Source organism: Opisthorchis viverrini (assembly GCF_000715545.1).
Source record: "Opisthorchis viverrini unplaced genomic scaffold opera_v5_5, whole genome shotgun sequence".
NCBI lineage: Eukaryota > Metazoa > Platyhelminthes > Trematoda > Opisthorchiida > Opisthorchiidae > Opisthorchis > Opisthorchis viverrini.
The window spans coordinates 3,571,864-3,593,291 of record NW_008751661.1 but is presented as its reverse complement, the minus strand read 5'-3'; the positions used below and the strand labels follow the sequence as shown (position 1 = coordinate 3,593,291).

Sequence of the window (21,428 nt, the reverse complement as noted above, 5' to 3'; positions counted from 1 at the left end):
TTTAATTACTTCAGTGGCTTACAATATTCGCATTTCAGCAACTGCAGACCTTCAGTTCTCGTTTCAACCCGAATCACCACCATGTCTCTTCACCTCTACCTGCTGGTGTCGTTCGCAGTTTCGAATATACTCCGATAACAGCTGCTGCCGGTGTAACCGATTTAGTGCCTGAACTAGCAAGCCTCCAGCAGGCTGCAACTAACCGAAGCGGGGCCAGTACATACTACTGTGAAGTGTAACAGAGACAATAAAGTGAACACTATTAAAACATTCAGCAACGCAACAGAGGCTATTTGCTTCTGATCTGTTCAGTATCTTTGGCTTACCTAGTAATCTGGTTCTGGAGATTCAATCTTCAAATGTGCTTTTATTCAATTCATTAGGATGTTTGTGTTGGGTTTGGCTTTCTAATTCAGTATTCTCTTTGACCTCGTCCTCTTAAAATAACTTCATGAAGACAAACTATCATGGGTCATTAGTTTACATCTCGGCTATTAAAACATACTACTTTGGAGACGAAAAAACTCATTAAGATCAACTACTCGACTTATCTCGGCGTCCGTCATATAGTGTCAAGACAACATTGTCCAATGCTTTTTCGTAGAATCCGACTGTGCTTATGAGCTTAGATTTCTGGGCTGAACTTGGGTAGGTTCGCGTTCGGTGTTGACAGTTGGGTACTTTAAGCAAAAAAGTTACTCCCTACGGTTATGGGGCAGTTGGAAATTTACCTAGTCATCAGTGGCCTGTCTGATGTTAGCATTTAGTGGGTCCGTGTTTAGTGCCGCTACTGCTCGTTGATACCTTGAATACTTAGGGTTGTACCATCCGTAACTTCATCTTCTTTATTTCCATAGATCGATTTAAACAAAAGATTCTATGTGGCAAGCTGTGTTGTGCTGTTACAAGTCAAAATTGGCGGGTAGGTATGCAGTATGAGTAGCTTACTGTTGGTAGTTTTGATGCTGAATACCGAGTAGTGAAGAAAATGCTGCACACAGGATGGGGATGGAAGAGATGCTATGGAAGCTTGACGGAGCCTGACAGTAATCTTGCCGTTGTAACAAGCACAGATGTAGCATAACGTGTTGTATAATACTACAAATTTGGCATAGAGAAGAATGTTGGTTGTTCAGGTGGCGTAGATGGTGGTTGGTGTGTTGGCTGGGCTGGACAATTTGATTGCAAAAGTTTCACCACCAATCAACCTGCCCAGCTAAGCGAACAAACAAACTGCCATACTACACGTTACTATTGCACTATAACACTGATACATCTCACCATGTGTGGTGGTGCGCGCACCTTGATGAAATGAGTGCTAACAAAAACTCACCTTGGTATATTATAGTAAGTATGATATTGCGAAGCATTCTGAGCGTCACATGCGAACATAATTTAGCTAGTGTATGCTGACTGATCTGGCGTTCGGGCGACTTAAGACCATATTTTTCAACTTAATTATGCTGCCAAGCCACTCGAGAGTACCCAAGTGTCCTCGGTCACGATGTGCGTCTACTTCAGAAAACGTGACCAAAAATCCGGCTTTAGTTATCCAAAGCATACTTGACACGAAGTTCAGATCAACGAACAGAAGATACATCCAATCATTTGCTTTTTGAATGATTAAACGGCTGGTATACGTCTGCTGCCATACATCTGCTGTATGTTTATTTGCAGATTGTCCAATCACTTGTCTTTCTTCTGAAAACAATCCAGCTTCATTGAGCGTTGGAGTGTGATTTTTCCATATTCTCACCGTCCTCCATTTTAAGGCTAGCTTATGGTGGAGCTTACACAATTATGCTGATTTTGCACTTATTGTGGGTGATCCAAGCAACTGAGTTGCATTCTTCACCTCCAATTGGAAACTGTCTTATTGGATGGTGCTTTTCACTAAACCGCCATAGTTTTGACCGCAGATGTTATAAAAGGACATAAATCTTATGATCACCTACCAATGCCTGTGGAATTCATGTATGCAATTTCACTTTGCTTGCCAGAAATTGCGTTGTCTTCAGCATGGACACAGAATTACCATTTGTATGACTCTGTCTGGGACTTTTATCGACCCTGCCACACTTTGGTGATTTTGGCAATATTCCTTGGAGGGGAGATCGGATTCACAGGAGTGTATTCAGTCTCCTGTGTCCGTTAGAAATTTAACAATGTCACACAGCGTGAGCTGTCTCTCAGTGGGAGGTTCCGCCGCATATCACCGATCGCCGAAATGTCGGACACACTTCATACCAATTTGAAAAGTTTTTGCCCGGGAGACCTTGGGATTGAAATGACTTTAGTTGACCTAACTGAAGTACTGAAGCGCCGATTCGAAAAATTCACATCAAAAGTCATTGTGACAGGGTCAGACTCTCCAGTTCAATAGTAGGATGACGTCGGGAGCAGTTAGAAAGCACGTAAATCGCTATCTAAATTCTTAGCATGACTCCGAAACAAACACGCACACATTCCGAATGCGGGGCCCAAAGAAAGAAAATAACGTACATGAGACGCCGCCGTATTGACTGCCATGTTGGTAGGAATTCTGATCAGAGCTAAATACCAGTATCTAGGAGCAAATTAAAATTAAATTCTTTGAAACTATGAGGTTTTCAATATCGAGGCTGCATATTTCGATGGTTTATTTTGGAGTCTTTTGTTTGGTTGGGCTAAATTTCATGGTCAGCAGACACACCCAATTGAAGTACCATTTGCAATCACTGGCCCAAACTTCCCTCAACATGCGAAATTGGAGAATAAACAGGCGTAGTCTTTTCGTTTCTAGCACAGAGGAGTAAATACAAACTGACCGAGGATTGTCAAACGAGCATGCTTGAACGAGACATTGCACATCTGAGTTTACGTTTAATCATTTGCATAAGCCACAACAATAAGATCGCAACTGAGTAGCATCACTATTATTATCGTCGAAATATTCTTCCGTGCTGAAGTTTACATGTGGATATGAATACACGTTATGGCAACACTGGTTATATTTTATGGTCAGTATTGCCAAGGGAGGACCTGTCATCTCTGGGGGAGTGAACTGAAGTTTCGCGTATTCATTTTCTCCTGGAGGCATATTAATTTCACTATAATTCAGCTATAACCACTTGATGCTAACCAGAAGTAAAAGATATCATGTGATAACAACATCAGACGATCAACACGACTTTGATATCATAGCAGATGTGTGCCTGTGGTCCTGTATATTAAACCACGGAAATACATCACGAGCCTCAACAGCAAAAGCGTCGAAAACGAGGAGTTGGGAACACGCTCGATGTTCAGAAGAAGGATTCCCAGAAAGCAGTTTTGTAATTTGTGTCATTGACCAGCAGAATAAATTTGAAAGCGTTCAACGATGAAAAGTGGCAGAATTCCGCTGCCCAACATTGCCGACAAAAGGTACGATATTTTGTCAGAGTTACTTTAAAAGTGTCGGTAACAAGCAATTTATTTCAAACCATTTTGTTGCAATAAGTGGTCTCGATGCAAATGATCTGAAAATATGTAAATAGTCGAGAATAACCAAAATTGAATGTTTGAATAAACTTACTCGTTTGGCTACTAAAATATCTTAAACAGTATATGATTACTACGTTCGACATTCTGATTTAGAAGACAAGCTTCGAAACAGCTAAAAAACGCGGGGTTTTGTTGTTTTTAAGGCACTATTAAGCGTATTCGACGCGTTTCACCAAGTCTTTACGAAAAATGCGAACTGCCACGCTTAGCCAGCACGAGAAAGTGGATCACAAGGCGCAGTGGTTGAGCTGACCGTAGGATAAAACTGCCTGATTTTCCCAACAAAAGAAGGAGCAGGCACCAACAATTCGGTACAAAATTTTCACTGCACCCGCAAAGGTTTTTGTCGGATTTGCGAACCTTTGGGCCCTGTAGATCAGGCATAGAATAGTGTAGACAAAAGGTGAAATTTAAGTTCATCGCGGGAAGGTCGTCTGGAGTACCGGAAATTTGGTAGAAACGTTGAGTGAACTGAGATTAGTGGGGAACCAAGAGGACCGCCAGGCCGCAATCACCATTCGGCACCATTGAAGGTGAAGTGCGCTCAAACCAGAACATTTGAACAAATTTCAATAAATCTTGAGAGTTTAGGACAAAATTGGAATTATCCAAATATATCAAGGAGTGCTACAATTTCAGGTAAAAGTTTGCTTCTTTCACCCCACGGTTTCCGAGATAAGTCAGATGTACGTATAGGAACCAGTCAAGTAAACAGACACCGTCCACCTTATTAATCAATTTTGGTTCAATCAATTTATCAGCTATAAAGCGTGCATCATAGGCACATTGGTTCTAGCTGCTACAGTTCCGATCACCGGAAAACGGGAAAGTGGAACATACAACCAAGCCCTGGAGGCTAAGGTATGCTCAGTTTATTCGGAAAATGGGTAGATACATATTGAAAGCGATTGCACTGATGAACGAGCACCACCGACTGCACGATTGAGTGGTTTATGCCAATGCTAATAATGATTGATGATACGAGTCTCGGGATCCCCACCCAGGGAGTAGGCAATTGCCCACCCGACTAAGTTTACGGGTTAGTGTTTTCGTGCTTCGTTGCCAGATCATACACTGTCCATCTCTCGGTCGCATCCACTGATCTCACGGCTGGAAGAAAAAGCTCTGTCAGGCAGACGGTCTTCTGGCATGCGGAGTACGTGTCTTAACCAGCGCAACCTATGAAGCTTGAGTAATTCAAATATCGGGAGGGAGTTCCTTCTACCTGAGAGCTTCTGGCGTACCTCAGCATAACCAATCCGATGTTCTCACCAGACCTGACCAATGCTGTGGAGATGAACCGGTGATCAAACATTGACATCTTCCGTATGTCCTCTGCGCGTAGGGGCCAGGTCTCGGGATCTATAAAGTAGTATGGATCATACCACCGCAGTGTAAATTCTTTCCTTGACAGACAAGCTCACGTCACTTCGGCGCCATAGGTGTCGGAGGTTGCAAAAAGCAGCCCTGGCCTATCCGATTCGAGGAATAATCTAATCTCCAGCCACTCCACCGGAACTTATACAGCTGCCCAGGTAAGCTGATTTTTCTACCGTCTATTGGCTCGTTTGCAACCATGATGTGTGGGTTTGATCCCACCAGGCCTTGTAGCATTTACATTTTGTGTGGGTGAGGCGAATGCCAAACCATGGGACAAAGTTGTCCAGGTAATTTAGAATCGTTTGCATTTGGGAAGGATCTGAACCAAGGACAGCAATGTCGTCTGCATACTCACTGTCTGTGACGGAACATTCCGAGAACATTTCAACTCCCGAAGTTTCAGGGGCGGATAGAGAAATTTAAAGCAGCATTTCAATAACAAAGCTGAAGCGGAGAAGAGGAAGAAAACAATATTGTCTTACACCACTGGACGTGTTGAACTCAGGCGATAGCACCCAGTATACTCGTGCGCGCCCACAGGCGTTCGCATGCAGTGCCTTTTTAAGGGATAGAAATTTGCCAGGGGGACTCTTGATCACCAAAAATCGCCAAAGTTTCTGACGATCGACAGAATCAAAAGCAGCTTTCAAATCCAGAACAACGACCGACAAGGGACGTACGAAGGATTGGTGCTGTTCAAGGATTGGACTCAAGGTAAAGACATGGTCGATGTATCCTCGGTCATGATGAAACCCAGTTTAATTCTCACGAATCTATCTCTCCCAATAATCCATCAACATGTGCAAAATTGAACCAGAGGGCACCCTCTTACTCAATCATAGCAAACGACTGGTCTGGCACTCACCATGGTGTTAGACATCACCGGTATCTGTGGAGGTAAACTAAAAGTTGCCAGTGTTATTCCTGCATCAGTAATATTTAAAACGCATACTGTATAGCCACCTAGGACCATTCATACCTTGCAATTTTATGATTGCGCGGAAATGAATAAAAATGTGTCATTTCCTTCTGTCCGTCCACAACTTTTATCACCTTCGTCTTGACACTTATATGAATCTGTTTTCGCCTTTGGGACGTCTTGAGAACTAATGAATAAAAACTCGAAAATAAATCGTAAAAGTTCAGAAGTGATAATCTGCAGATAACTCATAAGGATAAGAACAGCATAAAGTAAGAGCTGATTGTACATCAATAAGTGAGCATTTCATTTCTCAAGCGCGTACCTATAGTATGGATTTAGAAACCAAGACCATACATTGGCTCTAAACCTGGGGATATTAGTCCCCAGCTGACATTCGGTCTATTAAATCTGGCGGTATTGGGAAAGCTCTACGGATTTTGGGTGAAACCTCCAATGCGTTTCCATACAGGTGAAATCATCTATGAAATGGAAAGATTTGACGGATACCGAGCAAGTTCTCGTTTACAGGTTTGGAACCGATTTAAGTGTGACAGTTATTGGATAACGCGGAAGAGATGAACAAGCTAAGCCCAGGAAGCTGTCGTGATAGAGTGCATTCTGTACTGAATCATGGCTGATCAAAGATTCTGCTGGCCAGGTATGCCGAGTACCTGCATCTTACCATTTCAGGTATTTTCGCAGCTATATAAAAAACCGATATGTTGCGAACAGGACCATGGATGTGTTTAATTGTCCGAATTCATCCCTTACCATTGTTTTTGGGCTCAATGAATGTGATTTTCATACTCAGAAATGCAGATGTATTTGTTTTGCTTGCTAGTTTATTTGTTAGTTCTCTTACTACGATACCACCTGGAATGAAACGCTTCCAGTTAGATGGGACTGCACACCGGCATGTGCTCAAAGCAATCTGTCAAAATATATGGTAGATTCGCTGTTCAGTACTTCAAGCCCTGTAATTTAAAAGCATAAGCTGGTGTAACAAGGTATTGAAAGACCTTTTGTGAAGTGGGAGATTAAATTAAACGATAAAAACGTACAACTCACTTTCATGTGTTTCCCAGTTATGAACAGCTCATAAACATTTTTGGTGAACAGTTTAGGCCTGATTAAAACAACATGGGGCGACCAGGGTATAATGCGCGAGCGGTTAGCCTGGTTAGCCCGGTTAGCGTGAAAATGCACGCTCACTGTTGAGCTTTGAGAGCATTTTTCAAGAATACATAGTGACAGCAAGAAAATTTGACACAAAATGTTGATGTTGTCATATGGAAAAGCAAATTGTTGGTAGTGCATTTCAGCAAAGCAATTTCAAGTGGTATCAGCGTGTTGTTATGGGAGTCACCAAATTTGGTTACAAATTTACCGAACTCGTAGATACACAGTCCACAATCAAGATGAATGTCCTTCTAGTAGAAAACACGCTCACTTGCTGTCGCACCAGTCATTTACGAGTGCCGTGGGTTTACATAAACAGGTGTTTTGAACTGAACAAAATTGACTAAATAAAAAAAATTAGTTAGTGATCCTTTACTGGTTGCCTTAAGCGTTGTTGGTCATTTGCCCCACTTATTTCAAACTGAAACAGTTCACTCCATATCCAGCAAAAAAGACGAAAAAACTCCCTGTCACACTAAAAAATGTCAAATTCAGCAAAAATGGTACAAAAAAGCACCACATAGCTGCGGTGGATTCTGCATAGTGAATGCGAGGAACAATATATGCTGTGACAAATGTGGTTAGGACTGGCCCATTTTCCCCGAAATTCTCAGCACCTACTGTATAGCTGATCTCATAGTTGAATGGGGAGTATACATGTTATAACGGGCAATGTGTCTCAAATGAACGAAACATTAGTGTAGCCACATTTAGTAAACAGAACACAAGAAAAATACTATAGACGAGAGATTCAGGTGAGTCTCCCCTGCAAACCTAGTTGATATGCAGATGGGTGTATGTGTAGAACCTTTGTTTTTCCATTTCAGCATCACTCGGGCAGGTTTCTGAAGAGAAGCTGAGAAGTTCCTACATTAGACCTCCGCCGTTCATGTATTGTGAGGACGTTCAGGCGGTTATTGGCATGAGCCGAACAAACTCCTGCATAAGGTCAACGGACGTTCTGAACGATTTACAGATCCGGACTGTGTTCAGCCAACTGATAATTCAGTGATGATTTCGTCGTTCTACCTTCTGCTAAACTATTCTTCGAGGTGCTCGTTCTTTCTAACTGGTGTGCTTGCAAATGGATTACTGAACCGTCCTTTTACTTAGCACGGTAGGGTACTCGGCGGGATAAATGGCGCAAGGAACTTGTTTTTCAGGTAGAAAAAGCTATCACCTTTCATTGTTCACCATAACTTTCGGTCTTTCCTTAGGCTCTACACTGCCCGGCGTTTGAAGAGTTTGATTACGCCCTCGTACTCGTTGCCCGGTGGTATGGATTCCCCATCGTCAGTCAGAACTAGTGACCTAGACAGTATCCAGTAATCATCTGATTATATCGAGGAATTGAACAAACCGCTTTGAACACCACCGGCACAATTCCTTCTACATCTTGCTATGATTTATCCTCATGCTCCTTACCAGCAAATGGTTGGCTCATTTTAGCCAGTAGTTGAGATAGGTCTGATGGATGATGCAGCTCCATGGTGCTTTTTTGAAAAAGATAGACTGACACAATCTTTGGTGGCTTGCGGGTGGCTGCCGAGTAGGCGAACTGACAGACGCGTTCGCACTATGTTACGAGTGGAAAGAAACTGCCTCAAAAGGAGCGGCACTTTTGGAACATGGTTCTACATTGTGACCAATGGCTAGCATTGACTCAGAATAAATCAACCAGATGTGATTCCAAATAGCTCAGACGACCAACCTTGGCATTTATATCGCCCGCATGGATGACGATGTCGTCGCTTCTTGTCCGACGAATCAATCGGATAAAACTCACTAGAAATTATACTTCTCAGTGTCAGAGCTAGTGTCCATTGTGGCACGGGCTGTTACAAACAGGCACCAGTTTTCATGTTTAGTAGCACTAAGCTTGGTTTACGGGATGATCAAACAGTACATAGACAACTGTTCGCTGGAATCCGGTCTAGGGAGCGCGTTCAGCATTGGGCTGAGTGCCACCCCCGGAGACATATAGTGGACGAGCTGTCGCTTCTGGATCACAGAACACATATAGACAGTAACACTGAAGAAAAACTCTTTCCGAGCATTTTAAGATAAATGTAAGTGCCTGAGTTTTGCAGGCGTGTTCCAGAGGCAGCACATACCACATTCGAGAGAATATAGAGACTGAACAAGCATGTTTGGTGCATCAAATCGGCACTGAGTTGAAATCTTCTGTGTAGAAAATATCTCACAGATTCATCAGTGTTGTTTTGCGGCTTGTTACTGAGCAAAATGTTGGAGAGGGCAGCCTGGTCAGATTACTGACAACAAAAAGATCCTATGGCGTTTGGTTGTAAAGTAAAAAAGGAACTCCGATGTGCATTCATGAAATGTGAGTACAAATTATAGTCCCTGATTGCCTCAACATGAACCCTGTCTTGAGCCTATGACAGGACAGATTGGTCACTGGTGAGAAGTAGGTTTTGTTAAGAAGCCATTTCTCTAGCCCTTGATTCGAAAGTTCAACCTGAAAGTTGGTAGTCACTTGAAGGAACCTGTCTGGAACCGCTGATTTGACAGCCCGACCTGTTCGACTGCAGGCGACTACTCCAACTTGAGGATGAAGCCAATAAGACAGATGTCTCACTCATTCTTGCTGCGCACAGCGGATGCATTTGAAGCCTCATTATACTATCGGTTGGTATTCATCTTATTTCGACCGTGCGAGATAAATACGATCAGCCTTCGGGACGATCGAAGTGTGCGGCCATCAGAAGAGACCACCAATAAAATGGTAGGTGGTGCGTACAACTAACTCAGGCTGAAAGCAACCCCGTCAACTGAATCCCAGATGAAGTAAAGTAGTGGTAAGTGTAAACATAACCAACTGCAGGGTGAGCCTACGTAAGAGGATTACCTACTATTTAATTCTGGGTGAAAAGTAATTGAATAATATTCAGCTGTGTGGGTTGCAGCTTCCTTAATGTGACCAGTCGTGCTGAATGTATCAAAGGGATTACTGTGAATAGTACAGTCGGCGTATCGGATATCACGCAACAGTGTGAATGCTACTAACATTTACCATGCTCCAAAACTGACCTTGTCACCTGGTTTGGATTCGGTTTTCAGTCATGGCTTGCAGCAGAACTGATAAATCAGTTACCTGAACAGGTTCTGAGTAGATTTTTGATCAATGGATCTACTCTGATTTTGGACTCAACAGAAAGGGCCGAGCAGAAAAAGTGCCAACTATTTCGCATCTTTGGAAAAGTACTATTGCCACTCTAACCAATACTGCTAGCTTCTCAAGTATACTCATTGGTGGACGACATCAACACAACAAATAACGTCAACGCGGCTAGCCAATCGCCTAGGGCGGTGGCACAGGAAGTTTACCTCCAGCTGACAGCCAATAAGCAGCCAGATAAATTGTAATTGTCACAATCGTATTGAAACAATAACTCTACCATTTAGGCAGCTCAGAAACACTGTTCTCTGCACCATGGAAGACGTCTTTCGTGAATTCTGTGATGCCTCGAAGAAAGGATCTACTACGGCCACAGACAAAACTGTGAAGAAAATATGTACGGATTGCAAAATTTACAGCAAGAAGTTGGACGCTAACGCTGTCGATATCGCGTTGAGAAAATTCTTGGGAAACCGCTCCAAGGAGATGAACTATGAGAGCTTTATGGCGTTCGTTGATGGTGAGCTTGCAAGTGAATATGCCAAAAGCAGGGGGATAGGCCAGTCGGAGGCTGCCAAAGAACTTCGTCAGAAAATATCTCAGGGAGCACCGAAAGGTCATGGAACTACCGGAGTTAGTGGTGATGCAGCCACTGCCAGATTGACCGATGTCAAGGGCTACACAGGCTCTCACGCTCAAAGATTCGATGCAGAAACTGGGAAAGGAAAGGGACTGGAAGGTCGTGAGGACCGTACTGAGAACACGGGATACGTGGGAGCATACAAAGGCAAAGGAACATACGATGCGAAACATTGAGTCTTTTCATTTGACATTATTTTAGTTTCGTCGTGATTACTGGTTTAACTGACAGCATTGCTCATGTGTTATATTGTTTTATTTATCTTCAGAATATATCAAACGCTCTAGTACAACTGTTTTCTGGTGAGTTCTCTAATTAGGGGTTTTCTACCGTTTCGATAATGTTTTCAGGTGAGATATTTGCATAGTGTTGCGATGGTCGATATCAGGATGAAATCTGCTGAAGGCATCTGAAGATCATCATCTAAGACCGGTTGAAATACAGTTTGGTTATGCCTGGAATTTGTCTATGTTTACAACTGTTCGGTCCCCTTACTTTCTTCACAACCATGGCAACCGAGCAATACGGTTGCCATTGGTTTCCGACGGAGTTGAATTTCCGTTGCAATCAGGATGCGCCTATTGTTATTCTCGGTAATGTAGGAATTGTAGCTCAGGATGTAGCACAGTCCAGTGTTTCAGGATAACATTTCAGGGGGGGATAGAAGAAGAAACGTAACATACTGGCCGGATTTGGACTCAGCTTGAGAATAATAGGTGCATCACAAGCCATCATTCAGCAAGTTGATTGAGTATTGATCCTTACTATAGTGAACCTTGTTGAATTTCCACTCTGCAGGGCGTCCCCTTTATCTGCTTCTCTCTTTGAGCATTTTCCATCGGTATCCCCGTCGTAATCTCGTCACCTAACCGGTCTGTCGTTGTTCTTGATTGACGTGTAACTGCTGCTCTTCCTACCACATGACGAAGTGAAATTGGTTGTCTCAGTGGGTACGTTGTAGTAAAAAGTATGCAGTATTGACCACATTGATCCAAGCCACCTGTTATTCTCATCTACGGCTTCCACCAAATGCTGTGTTTGAGCATCAGCAGAAACCAGTCCTCTGTTTAAGAAGGAAAAGGAGGGCATTTCCCACCTAACCACCACATCCGCAACGGTATACTATTTGACAGATCATGTGCGAGTAAGAGCCGAACCGGTGCGTTTGTGAGGTTACAATAGACCTACTTTATATTTGAGAGGTTAAAGGAATTCACGAGAGCCATGACGAGCCGAAATGAACTCTGGCACACTAACGAATCCACAAAATACCGATGCGTACGAAAAATCTGCTACATCCATTTCAGATATGCACTTGATGGGCTCGTCTAACGGAACAGCCTCTGGTTTTCATATAGACTTGGATTAAACGCCAGTATATTGTTGCGTACGCAGGCCGGTCTAGGAAACGGTGGAAACTCTTCAAGACTTTACTGAACCTTTTCTTAAGGCTATGACTGTAATATTGCGGATTACGTCAATAACACTGGTTAAGGAGTACATAATATAGAATCATTACAAATGTACTACAGTGTTAATACGTAGTCAGTAACCATCCAGTATGACGGAAAATTCGTTCTTATCTAAAGTGTTGCCGGAGAAAAGCCATATTCCTTTTTCTCAGTTTTGAACATCCGGTGGAATTAAAGCGTGTAATAATGTCTTTTTTTCTAACGACGAAGTTCCGCCCTATGACCAGAGTGAAGTGTGTATATTATTGCCAGTTGAACGACAACGCACTCTCGCGTTACAACTTTTTAGAGCTTGACTGCAGTAAATTCCCCATCTGTGAATATGCAGAACATTCATCATGATAATGATGACAATAAAGTCAGCAAAGATATGAAAGACGCCAGTGGTGCAGAAAAGGAAACCGACAAAATTACCCCATAGGTAGATGCGGGTGGGCAAGCCTGTCGAGACGATCGCTCTCACGATTAAATGAGTCATTCATGTTTTCCGTGCTAGACTACTGAACGGTGTCATGCTTTAAAGTGATAACTTGTTTGGCTGACCGCGTTTGTTTTGATTACTTATGAATGCTAAAGGAGTGCACATTAGAAGTGGTCCCATCGCCGGGGGGGGGTGTTCCCAAAGGTGACACCTACCACCTTCATCAGGGAGAATTGCACGTTGCAGTAGGTGAAGTCTCGTTTGACTCCATCATACACACATTAGTGTTCATGATATTTGACAGAAGGATCGATTAATCGCGACCGCAACAACCACAAGAACAAAGTAAAAGAGTGCTTTTCCGCTCGCTGCGCAATCCAGTTAGTGAACGGATGGTTGAATACCGATGAGCAGGCAAGTAAGGCGAGCTGACATGCTACCGTCTCGTACAAATCGTGTTAAAAAGATACTATAAATTTCAAAACACTTGATTCTGTGCTGCAGCTTAACGAGCTAGATTCCATTCTGGCGGAGCATGCCACTGAACAAATGGGGCATCCACTCTGAAATAACGATCCTACACACCCAGTGCACTACATTCGTTTGGCAGACTATAGTATTCTATAATCCTGAACGATCCATGAGGATACTTTTGTGTGGAGAGATATGCAGGAAATCAACCCAATTAGATTTTATGGCGTACAATATTTCTCCACAGGACATTTAGTGGGAAGATGCTCCGGGAGAAGTCTTGTAGACAAAAACGTTTAATTCTTATTAGCCAGAGTGTGGTCCAGAACACAGGACTGATCCATTTATGTTGAAGTCGTGTTCAGAGACATCACCGTAAACTACGTACCTGTTTGTCGACCAAACTACGCCTTGTGATTCGATGAGGTACTGACTACAGCACAATTTCAACGAACAATTTATAGCTTCGGCTAATTAGGAGCCAACGATGGATATTTGCCAACAGTAGAATTTTTTATACCTCATGATGTCCTAAGTTGGAAATAGCAGTTATAAATTTAGGTATGAATAGGGCTTCTGAAGTCTACATACCTTTTTAACCTTGTGGTGAGTTTCAAGTAGTTTAGTAAGGTATATATGTATAGCAGAGATCCAGTGGACCGTTCAAAAATCGCTAGACTGAACGGTCGTCTGTTTACCTTAGCTATCGCCTACTGGAGGATAATCCAGTTTTCTGGATTTACGAAATCTCAGCTATTCATTCGCGCGGTTGCTATCAAAGCTTCCAAGGATGTCGATCCAATGTCGGTTCGAGTGGAAAAGGACTTAAATACCTGCGTAAGGGTTTATACCATTGACGAATCACGCAAGCAGTCTATCGTCTGGTGTTCAGACATCGCCCCCGCATTTGATGAAGCCTGAAAGTTACTACAGAAATTATGGAGCCGCTTTGTAGTGCTCATTCATTATTGTTTAATATTCGGTGAACGTCCAGAAAACTTCTACAGGGCGCTTGAGAACGTTCATTTACCAAAAGCCCTGCACAGATAAGATGGCTTGTAATCGACTAGTTCGTGTCCGCTAATAAACAACCTCGCAGAGAAGGGCGTCACTTCTTTCATCAGTAGATCTGGGGATTCGGCATCTGACTGAATTGTGTCAATCGTGGTTTTCAACTGATTACCACGAACACTACACTAAACCTAGCATGGGACTCGCAGAAGATAAGCAATGTGTTTTGCCTCTAGTGAACAAAGTAGTGGAAAGTGCTAGTTTTCCCTTTATTTCGTTATGAACCACCTTAGACTCATAATTCGTGCCCAAATAAGAGTTTCCATTAAGACAATGAAAATACGATCATACGTTTATTGTTGTCACACCTGGTTACCACCAAAAATACACTGGGCACGCTGAATAATAGTTATCAAACTAGATATTATACGTGACCGGAAGCAAATTACTGAGTTACTGAAGTGCTTTTGAAGAGCTGTTGAATTTTCCGTAATTCTACAGTAAAACAACAATTAGGCTAACATAATCATCATCATCAATGACACAGTGAAATCAGTGTTCAAAAGCGATGCTTCGTATTACCACGAACACTACACTAAACCTAGCATGGGACTCGCAGAAGATAAGCAATGTGTTTTGCCTCTAGTGAACAAAGTAGTGGAAAGTGCTAGTTTTCCCTTTATTTCGTTATGAACCACCTTAGACTCATAATTCGTGCCCAAATAAGAGTTTCCATTAAGACAATGAAAATACGATCATACGTTTATTGTTGTCACACCTGGTTACCACCAAAAATACACTGGGCACGCTGAATAATAGTTATCAAACTAGATATTATACGTGACCGGAAGCAAATTACTGAGTTACTGAAGTGCTTTTGAAGAGCTGTTGAATTTTCCGTAATTCTACAGTAAAACAACAATTAGGCTAACATAATCACATCAATCAATGACACAGTGAAATCAGTGTTCAAAAGCGATGCTTCGTTGCCGTACAACCATGACTTACTTGAAATCCTCAATGTGAAGAAAAGAATGAAGGTGGATATGGAAGGGACTTAGCTCTAGCTTACTACAACCATTCTAAAGTGACATTGACTAGCAGGCAGCGTCTCCAAGCAGACGCAGTGAAAATCACAATTTCCATCCTGGAAGGTGGGTAGCACCGTAAGCACACAAAAGTTGCGAAATTTCTATCATACCCCTCTGTCAGGTGAAGGGTTGGCCGCCTGTTTCCTTCCGCCACTCTGAGTTGGGCATGGAAAACAACACCCTCTTTCGCAAACGATGGTTTGGCATAAAAAACACATGTCCCAACCAACGCAGCTTTTGGTGCTGGACGCGTTCTTCAATGGAATTACCCGTTGCACAACCGAAAACTCGCTTCCCAGTTGCCTCGTTACGGATTCGCCAACACCAGCTCACACGGGCTGTGGTTCTGAGACAATTGTTGTCGAACACCTGAAGGTGTCTCAGTTTAGCTGCTCGGACAGGCTATGTCTCACAACTATACAACAAAACAGCCCGCACTATAGCTTGATACACACGTCTCTTGAGATTCAGGAATATAGCATTTTGATGATATGGATGTCCCAGATTAGCAGACGCGACCGTGCAATGACCTCATCCGTCACACTACAATCAGAACTACTACAACTTCCGAGATACGCAAAACGTCCCACAACTTTGAGTGTCTCCTTGGATTGTAAGTGGCGTGCTCAGTGACTGCATGTCAACGAACCCTGCAGCTGCCAAGTGCATACCAAAGGACGGGATAACTTTGGTCCATTCATCCAAAAACACCTGCGCCTTCTCCTCCTCTTCGAAGATGAGAACGATGTCGTCTGCATATTCCAGATCGACAAGGTTTTCGTCACAGGCTATTTGAACGCCTGGGTTTTGGAGACCTTCCAGCGTTCATTTCATCATTTCACCGATCACGAAGTTAAATAGGAGCAACCCTGATGGACACCGCTTTGTGTACGGAAGCTTTTGGAGAGCTTTCTGTATATTCTCACACGTCTGGAAATCTGAGAATACAAGAGCCTATTATGTTCACAGATTTCCGTGGAATTCCTTAACGGACAAGCGGACCAAGAACACATCGATCAACCGAGTTGAATGCGCCTTGGAAACCCAGGAATACCAGAATTGTAGGTTGCTTATACGTATGGCGTCTTTCTAGCACCTGACGGAGTGTTAAGATGTGGTTAACGCAACCCTTACCAGGCCATAATCCTGCTTGCTTCTCTCGAGTCATTGATTCACGAGACATTGTAAGGCGACGAAGCACCAATGACGCTAACAGTCTCATTACGACCATAGTCAAGCTGCTCCCCGTATGGTTACCACTCACTCAAGCCTCTTCTTGGAACTGGGCGTTATCACCGACTATCCATAGTTGTCAGGGCTACTCCCGTCTCTAAAACGCATGCAAACAGATTAGACAATTTCTGACTGAGGACTTCATTCCCATCTATGAACAATGCAGGTGGGAGACATCCGGAACGGAAGCTCGCCGGTGCTTGAGAGAACATATGTGGTCGTAAACCTTCGAAACCGTAAATGGTTCTGCGTTCACCGTCCAGGTTTCTACGATAATTCAGGGCTCTAGATGAGTGGGAGCTGGTGACCACGACAAATATTGTTCGAGGTATTCGGCCCACCGTTCAAGGCATTCTTCTTTACTCAAGATGGCTTGATTGTTTGATTGTTTCGCTCACCGTTAGTTTCCGGAGAGTGGTCACAGGGATCAGCTGAAATAAACTTCGAGCATTACTGGTTTTCTGGGCCTCTTCCATTTCCTTGGCTTTCCGTGTCCACCACAATTCATGGTCGGCTCGCACGCTTACTTTCACTTGACGTCGGATAATTCGTCGCATCAGGTTATGTTCAGGACCGGCTTGGATATTTCTTCGAGATTTAAGGAGTACCACCGTTCGGTCTGATATCCAGTGCTTGAGTGCGCCTGGTGGTGCCGTGCCACAGGCGAGATTCCAAACACTATACAAAGAGGTGGCAATCTCGTCCCAGTACGAGTTCACATCTGATGGCGGAGCATTTGGATCGCCTAAAAGCTTTAGAAGCCGATTCTGGTAAGTTCGTTCAACATCCGGATCTGCCAGTCTTTCAGTTGCCAAGCGATTTCTCCGCACCTTACGTGGCCCAGGAAAATGCAGCGAGAAGAGATTGCAAACGAGTGCGTGGTCGAAATCCACAAATGTGTTCCGAAATGACCGACAGTCATTTAGTGATCCGTGACATCGGTAACCGATGGCAATTTAAGTTTGTGACCGGCGTGCTTTTGGATTCGGCAGATGACTTCGTCTATTTCGGGAGTAAGTACTGCATAAAAACAGCGTGCGATCAGCACACAGCTGAAGTCATTGTTCGCCATTGTCCGTACATACCGAGTCAAATCCATGTTGACCTCCTGATTGTATCAGATACGGTAAGCCTGCCCACTTGTGCATTCATATCTCCGGAAACCACAACGATATCTGAGCTTTTAGCTCTCCGCGTTCAGAGCGTCTGTGACGGGGTTGGAGCTACAGTCAGTTGGGGCGTAAGCAGACACGATAAAGAGACATCTCCATGGACATTGCCAGACGAACCGCACGGAGTTGACTATCAACAGGTATCCGGTCAAGCAAGGATACTTCTACCCGGCGACTTAGGACGATACCAATCCCTCCACATCCCGCCGCAGCAGCCTCTGGATCACAAGAGATGCGTATTTCGAACCGAGTGGAGAGTGGTGAGGCGGTGAGCGCGACCACTGTGCTTGTATCTTGAAGTCGTGTTTCTGAGACACAGCGCACCTCAGTGTAAAGCGAGTCCAGTGCGAGAGGCAGAGGAGCTTGTTGTTCCGCTTACTTCACAGTGCGGACATTGAAGGCGGCCAGATAGACTGGGCGTCGAGGCTTGAAGTTTCGAGATACCTGAGGATGTTGGCGCCATGGGACGAGCAGATGTTGCTTGCAAAACGGACGCAGGATGAACGGAGTCATTAGTCCCAAGTGCTGGGCATACAAGGAGAGGGTTATGGATGGATGGGTAGAGGAGGAAGAAAAAGTATGTGAAGAGAAATAAGGGATGCGTCTGCAGTAGTCTGTCTCCGCTTACCCGCCCTGTTGTATACAGCAAGTAAGACAACCCGGCTGGTGACACCACGCGACGGCCGACGTGGCATGAGAGTACAGTGAGCTGTAAGTGTCAAGGCTGTATGGGGGCTGCGGTACTGTCAGCGTGCCCACACCTAGACAGGAGAACCATTAGGGCCTTCAACCAAAGCTCTTGGCTCAAAAGACTAACCACAACGCAGCGGTGTTTGGATGGAAAGGCAAATGCATTACCATTTCTACGGAACAAGTTGCCATATGTTCCAACCCCCTCGGAGGACATCCAACCAATGACCAAACTGGTATGACAGACACTGTGAGTGTTGCGGGGACATCCCCAGTATAGCTCAATGAGTCGCTGAGGTGCGCAAATAATCATTTTAGTTTATTTCAGCTTTGCACTGTGTTCGGTCTCCATCTCAAACTACGAATGCCGATGGAAATAAACATAAATCAGACCCATGGGACGAATTGTTCTGTGCTATCTGGCTCACTCCAGTGTGAAATAGCACCAGTAACCACGTGATTTGCACGACGATGAATGATTCTGTGTATCGAGATTACCTAATCACAATTAACAGACGTTTAAGTTACAACAGCACGTTTATTCCGTTGGTTCACCTGGCACGGATAGTGATGTCGGGCTGAATCGAAATTACTGGGTCCTTCAAGCATGCTGCTCCAACTGGCACTAATCGGACTTGGTTTTACTACAATACAGATTACTTTGACAAGGTTCCTAAAACTACTTTTCTCCAAATGAGCTTCTTGACCATAGTAGAAGTTTAATAGTGAACAGACCGATAAACGGGGAAGATTAACATAAACGTTTTACTGACTGCCAATTTAATTACAAGTTTGAAGGTCTCTTGTATCGAATACTTTCAGGAGACTGATTAAGGCGGTTTTTTCTCTGAGACTATCGTTATTTGGAAGCATCCAGCATTCCTATCGTTGCCTATAGCGGACAAGCTTTCATCGCCTGTATTAACGACTGTTTTTCAGGATGAAATTCTCACTGCATTAGTACTTTTTTCGTAGATTTTTTTGGAGGGTTTCACCATCCATGCTACATACATTGGCTGACACAGGTTAGATAGATACGCCAGATGCACGACAAAGCACTCGCGACATGTGCCACTCTCCCCTAAAAATTCCAGCCTGAAGATTTTGATTTTGAGAAGCCCCAAGTTACAAGCGTACACATCATAAGTCTGCCAAAAACAGCATAAGATGAGCACGCCACTCCTCAAACTCATTAAGTTGCTGCTATCAACCGTGTTCACTTCCGAAGTTCGCTTTTACTAGAAAGTGCGCCCATGTTGAAAGCCCCAACAAAATGATTTTATACCGCATTATCTTTGTCAGCCACTATAGAAAATAATGCTATATATACATATATGCTGTAGACTGTCACCCACTACCGGACCGCACATACTTCACCGTAGGAGACCAGATGTTCTGACCCAGATATTTCTTCCACTGCATTGTTAAGGAGTGTTATTTAGGAAAATTAGATGGTATTCTAATAAAGTGAAGCACGATTCTCCCGGTTTGAAAACCCTCTTTCACCTATCTTAGTCTCTAACACGGCCACATGAAAGCTGCTCTATGATGTGATCACCACCATGATGCTAAATAGTGGAGATATATGAATATGTACAATATAAAGTACTAATTCGAGACAATGATACAGTTCTGAGTGGAAACACGCTAACGACACTGGTTGCTGTGGTTTGTGTCGGTTTCTAAAAAGGGACAGAAACAATGTAGTGTTGTATATATGTAATGCTGAAAATTCTTCAACCTTTAGCAAGCTTATGAGTGGTGCATTGTGTATACACATCTATCGGGATATCTCGAATATCGTACTGAAACATGAGGCGGCCTGGTGCAGCACAGTCCGTTGGTCAAAAACATCATAAACGAGAGATTCAGCTGGGCTCCAATTGGGTCTCTCTTTGTAAATAAGTGTATTTCGCTCATGTAGACCTGCTTCCCAGAGACAGGTCACTATCGAAACAGACCGACTGGTGCACCAGAATGCATTTCCATGAGTACCGATATTATGCCCGCTCGACGCATACAGTAATCGTAAATGCATATAAAAGTACATCTACCAACACCTCACTAGAGGTGATTTAGAATGCATGATCCATAAACAATGTGATTGATCCACTTAAAGTACTTGTGCTTTTCATAAAGTCACCTGACTGGTAACCAAACAAAACCAGTGTATCCGAAATGAGATCCGGGTTGAGAGCGACGAAGTTGTTTAGGGACACCGAGAAACTAGACAAAGTTTTCATTGCTTCATCCCTATTTAGAAACGTCGCAGAGAGCGCTTATAAAAAACTGTACTTCCGTTTGCGACCAGGAATGCGAAAACTTGTACTAAAATTTAGATTTAACAAAAAAGGCTTTCTGAAATTAAGGTATGTCGCAACCCCTAATTACGGTGTAAAAGCCACAGTAGAAGGCACCAGTCAGGGGCTGGGAACTGAAATGTCTCTGAGCTCCAGAAGCCCCTATTTCAGGAATTCTGAAGATTTATACTCAACTATTCAACAGCACTCAGTAGCTATGACGAATCCTAAGGGTAAATTGAACAAATCAGTTTATTTATAAGGTATTGAAGCCAAGGTTTTTGAAGAGTTAAAATCCAGACCGTACCACATGAGCATTATGCTTGTTGGCTGATATGCCACATGGCCGCATTCCTTCGGAGAACACGGGAGTTTCAATAAATATTGAAGGTGCTGTTTTTAAAATTTCCCCGCACTCCAACACAACTGAGCTGTGTTAAACAAAAATAGATTTTGCTCACCAGTATTGTGCATGAGATCCATTTGAATAAATTAGTCATTCCTCTCGCTAAATTACTATGTCGGCTGATATTTCGTTCGCTTTGCCGCACAACCATTGAATACAAACGTCTTCACCGAACCCATACCCCACACCGAGCAAATGCACATCAGGATGCCTGAATGATGCAATGGTTTGCAGTACAATATCCATGGTGACTGTAGCGCATAACAATAAGAAGACAAAATATGTCGGCTTGCCTGGTTCATAGTGGTTGTTTTTTGACGCTGAAACTGGTTTTGGCCGTCGGAAAAGTCATATCATTCCTGTGGTTAACCCATCC

The 21,428-nt window shown here is 43.4% G+C and overlaps 1 protein-coding gene across 1 annotated transcript; it reads left to right on the top strand.

Moving 5' to 3' along the window:
* Nucleotides 1-10,460: 10,460 nt before the first annotated feature.
* Nucleotides 10,461-10,958, top strand: T265_12576 (hypothetical protein; the record flags this gene model as incomplete). The annotated part of the gene is made up of 1 exon (XM_009164400.1): nucleotides 10,461-10,958. A coding segment is annotated over one exon (498 nt), but the record flags the coding sequence as incomplete, so codon positions are not given.
* Between the last annotated feature and the right edge of the window lie 10,470 nt (nucleotides 10,959-21,428).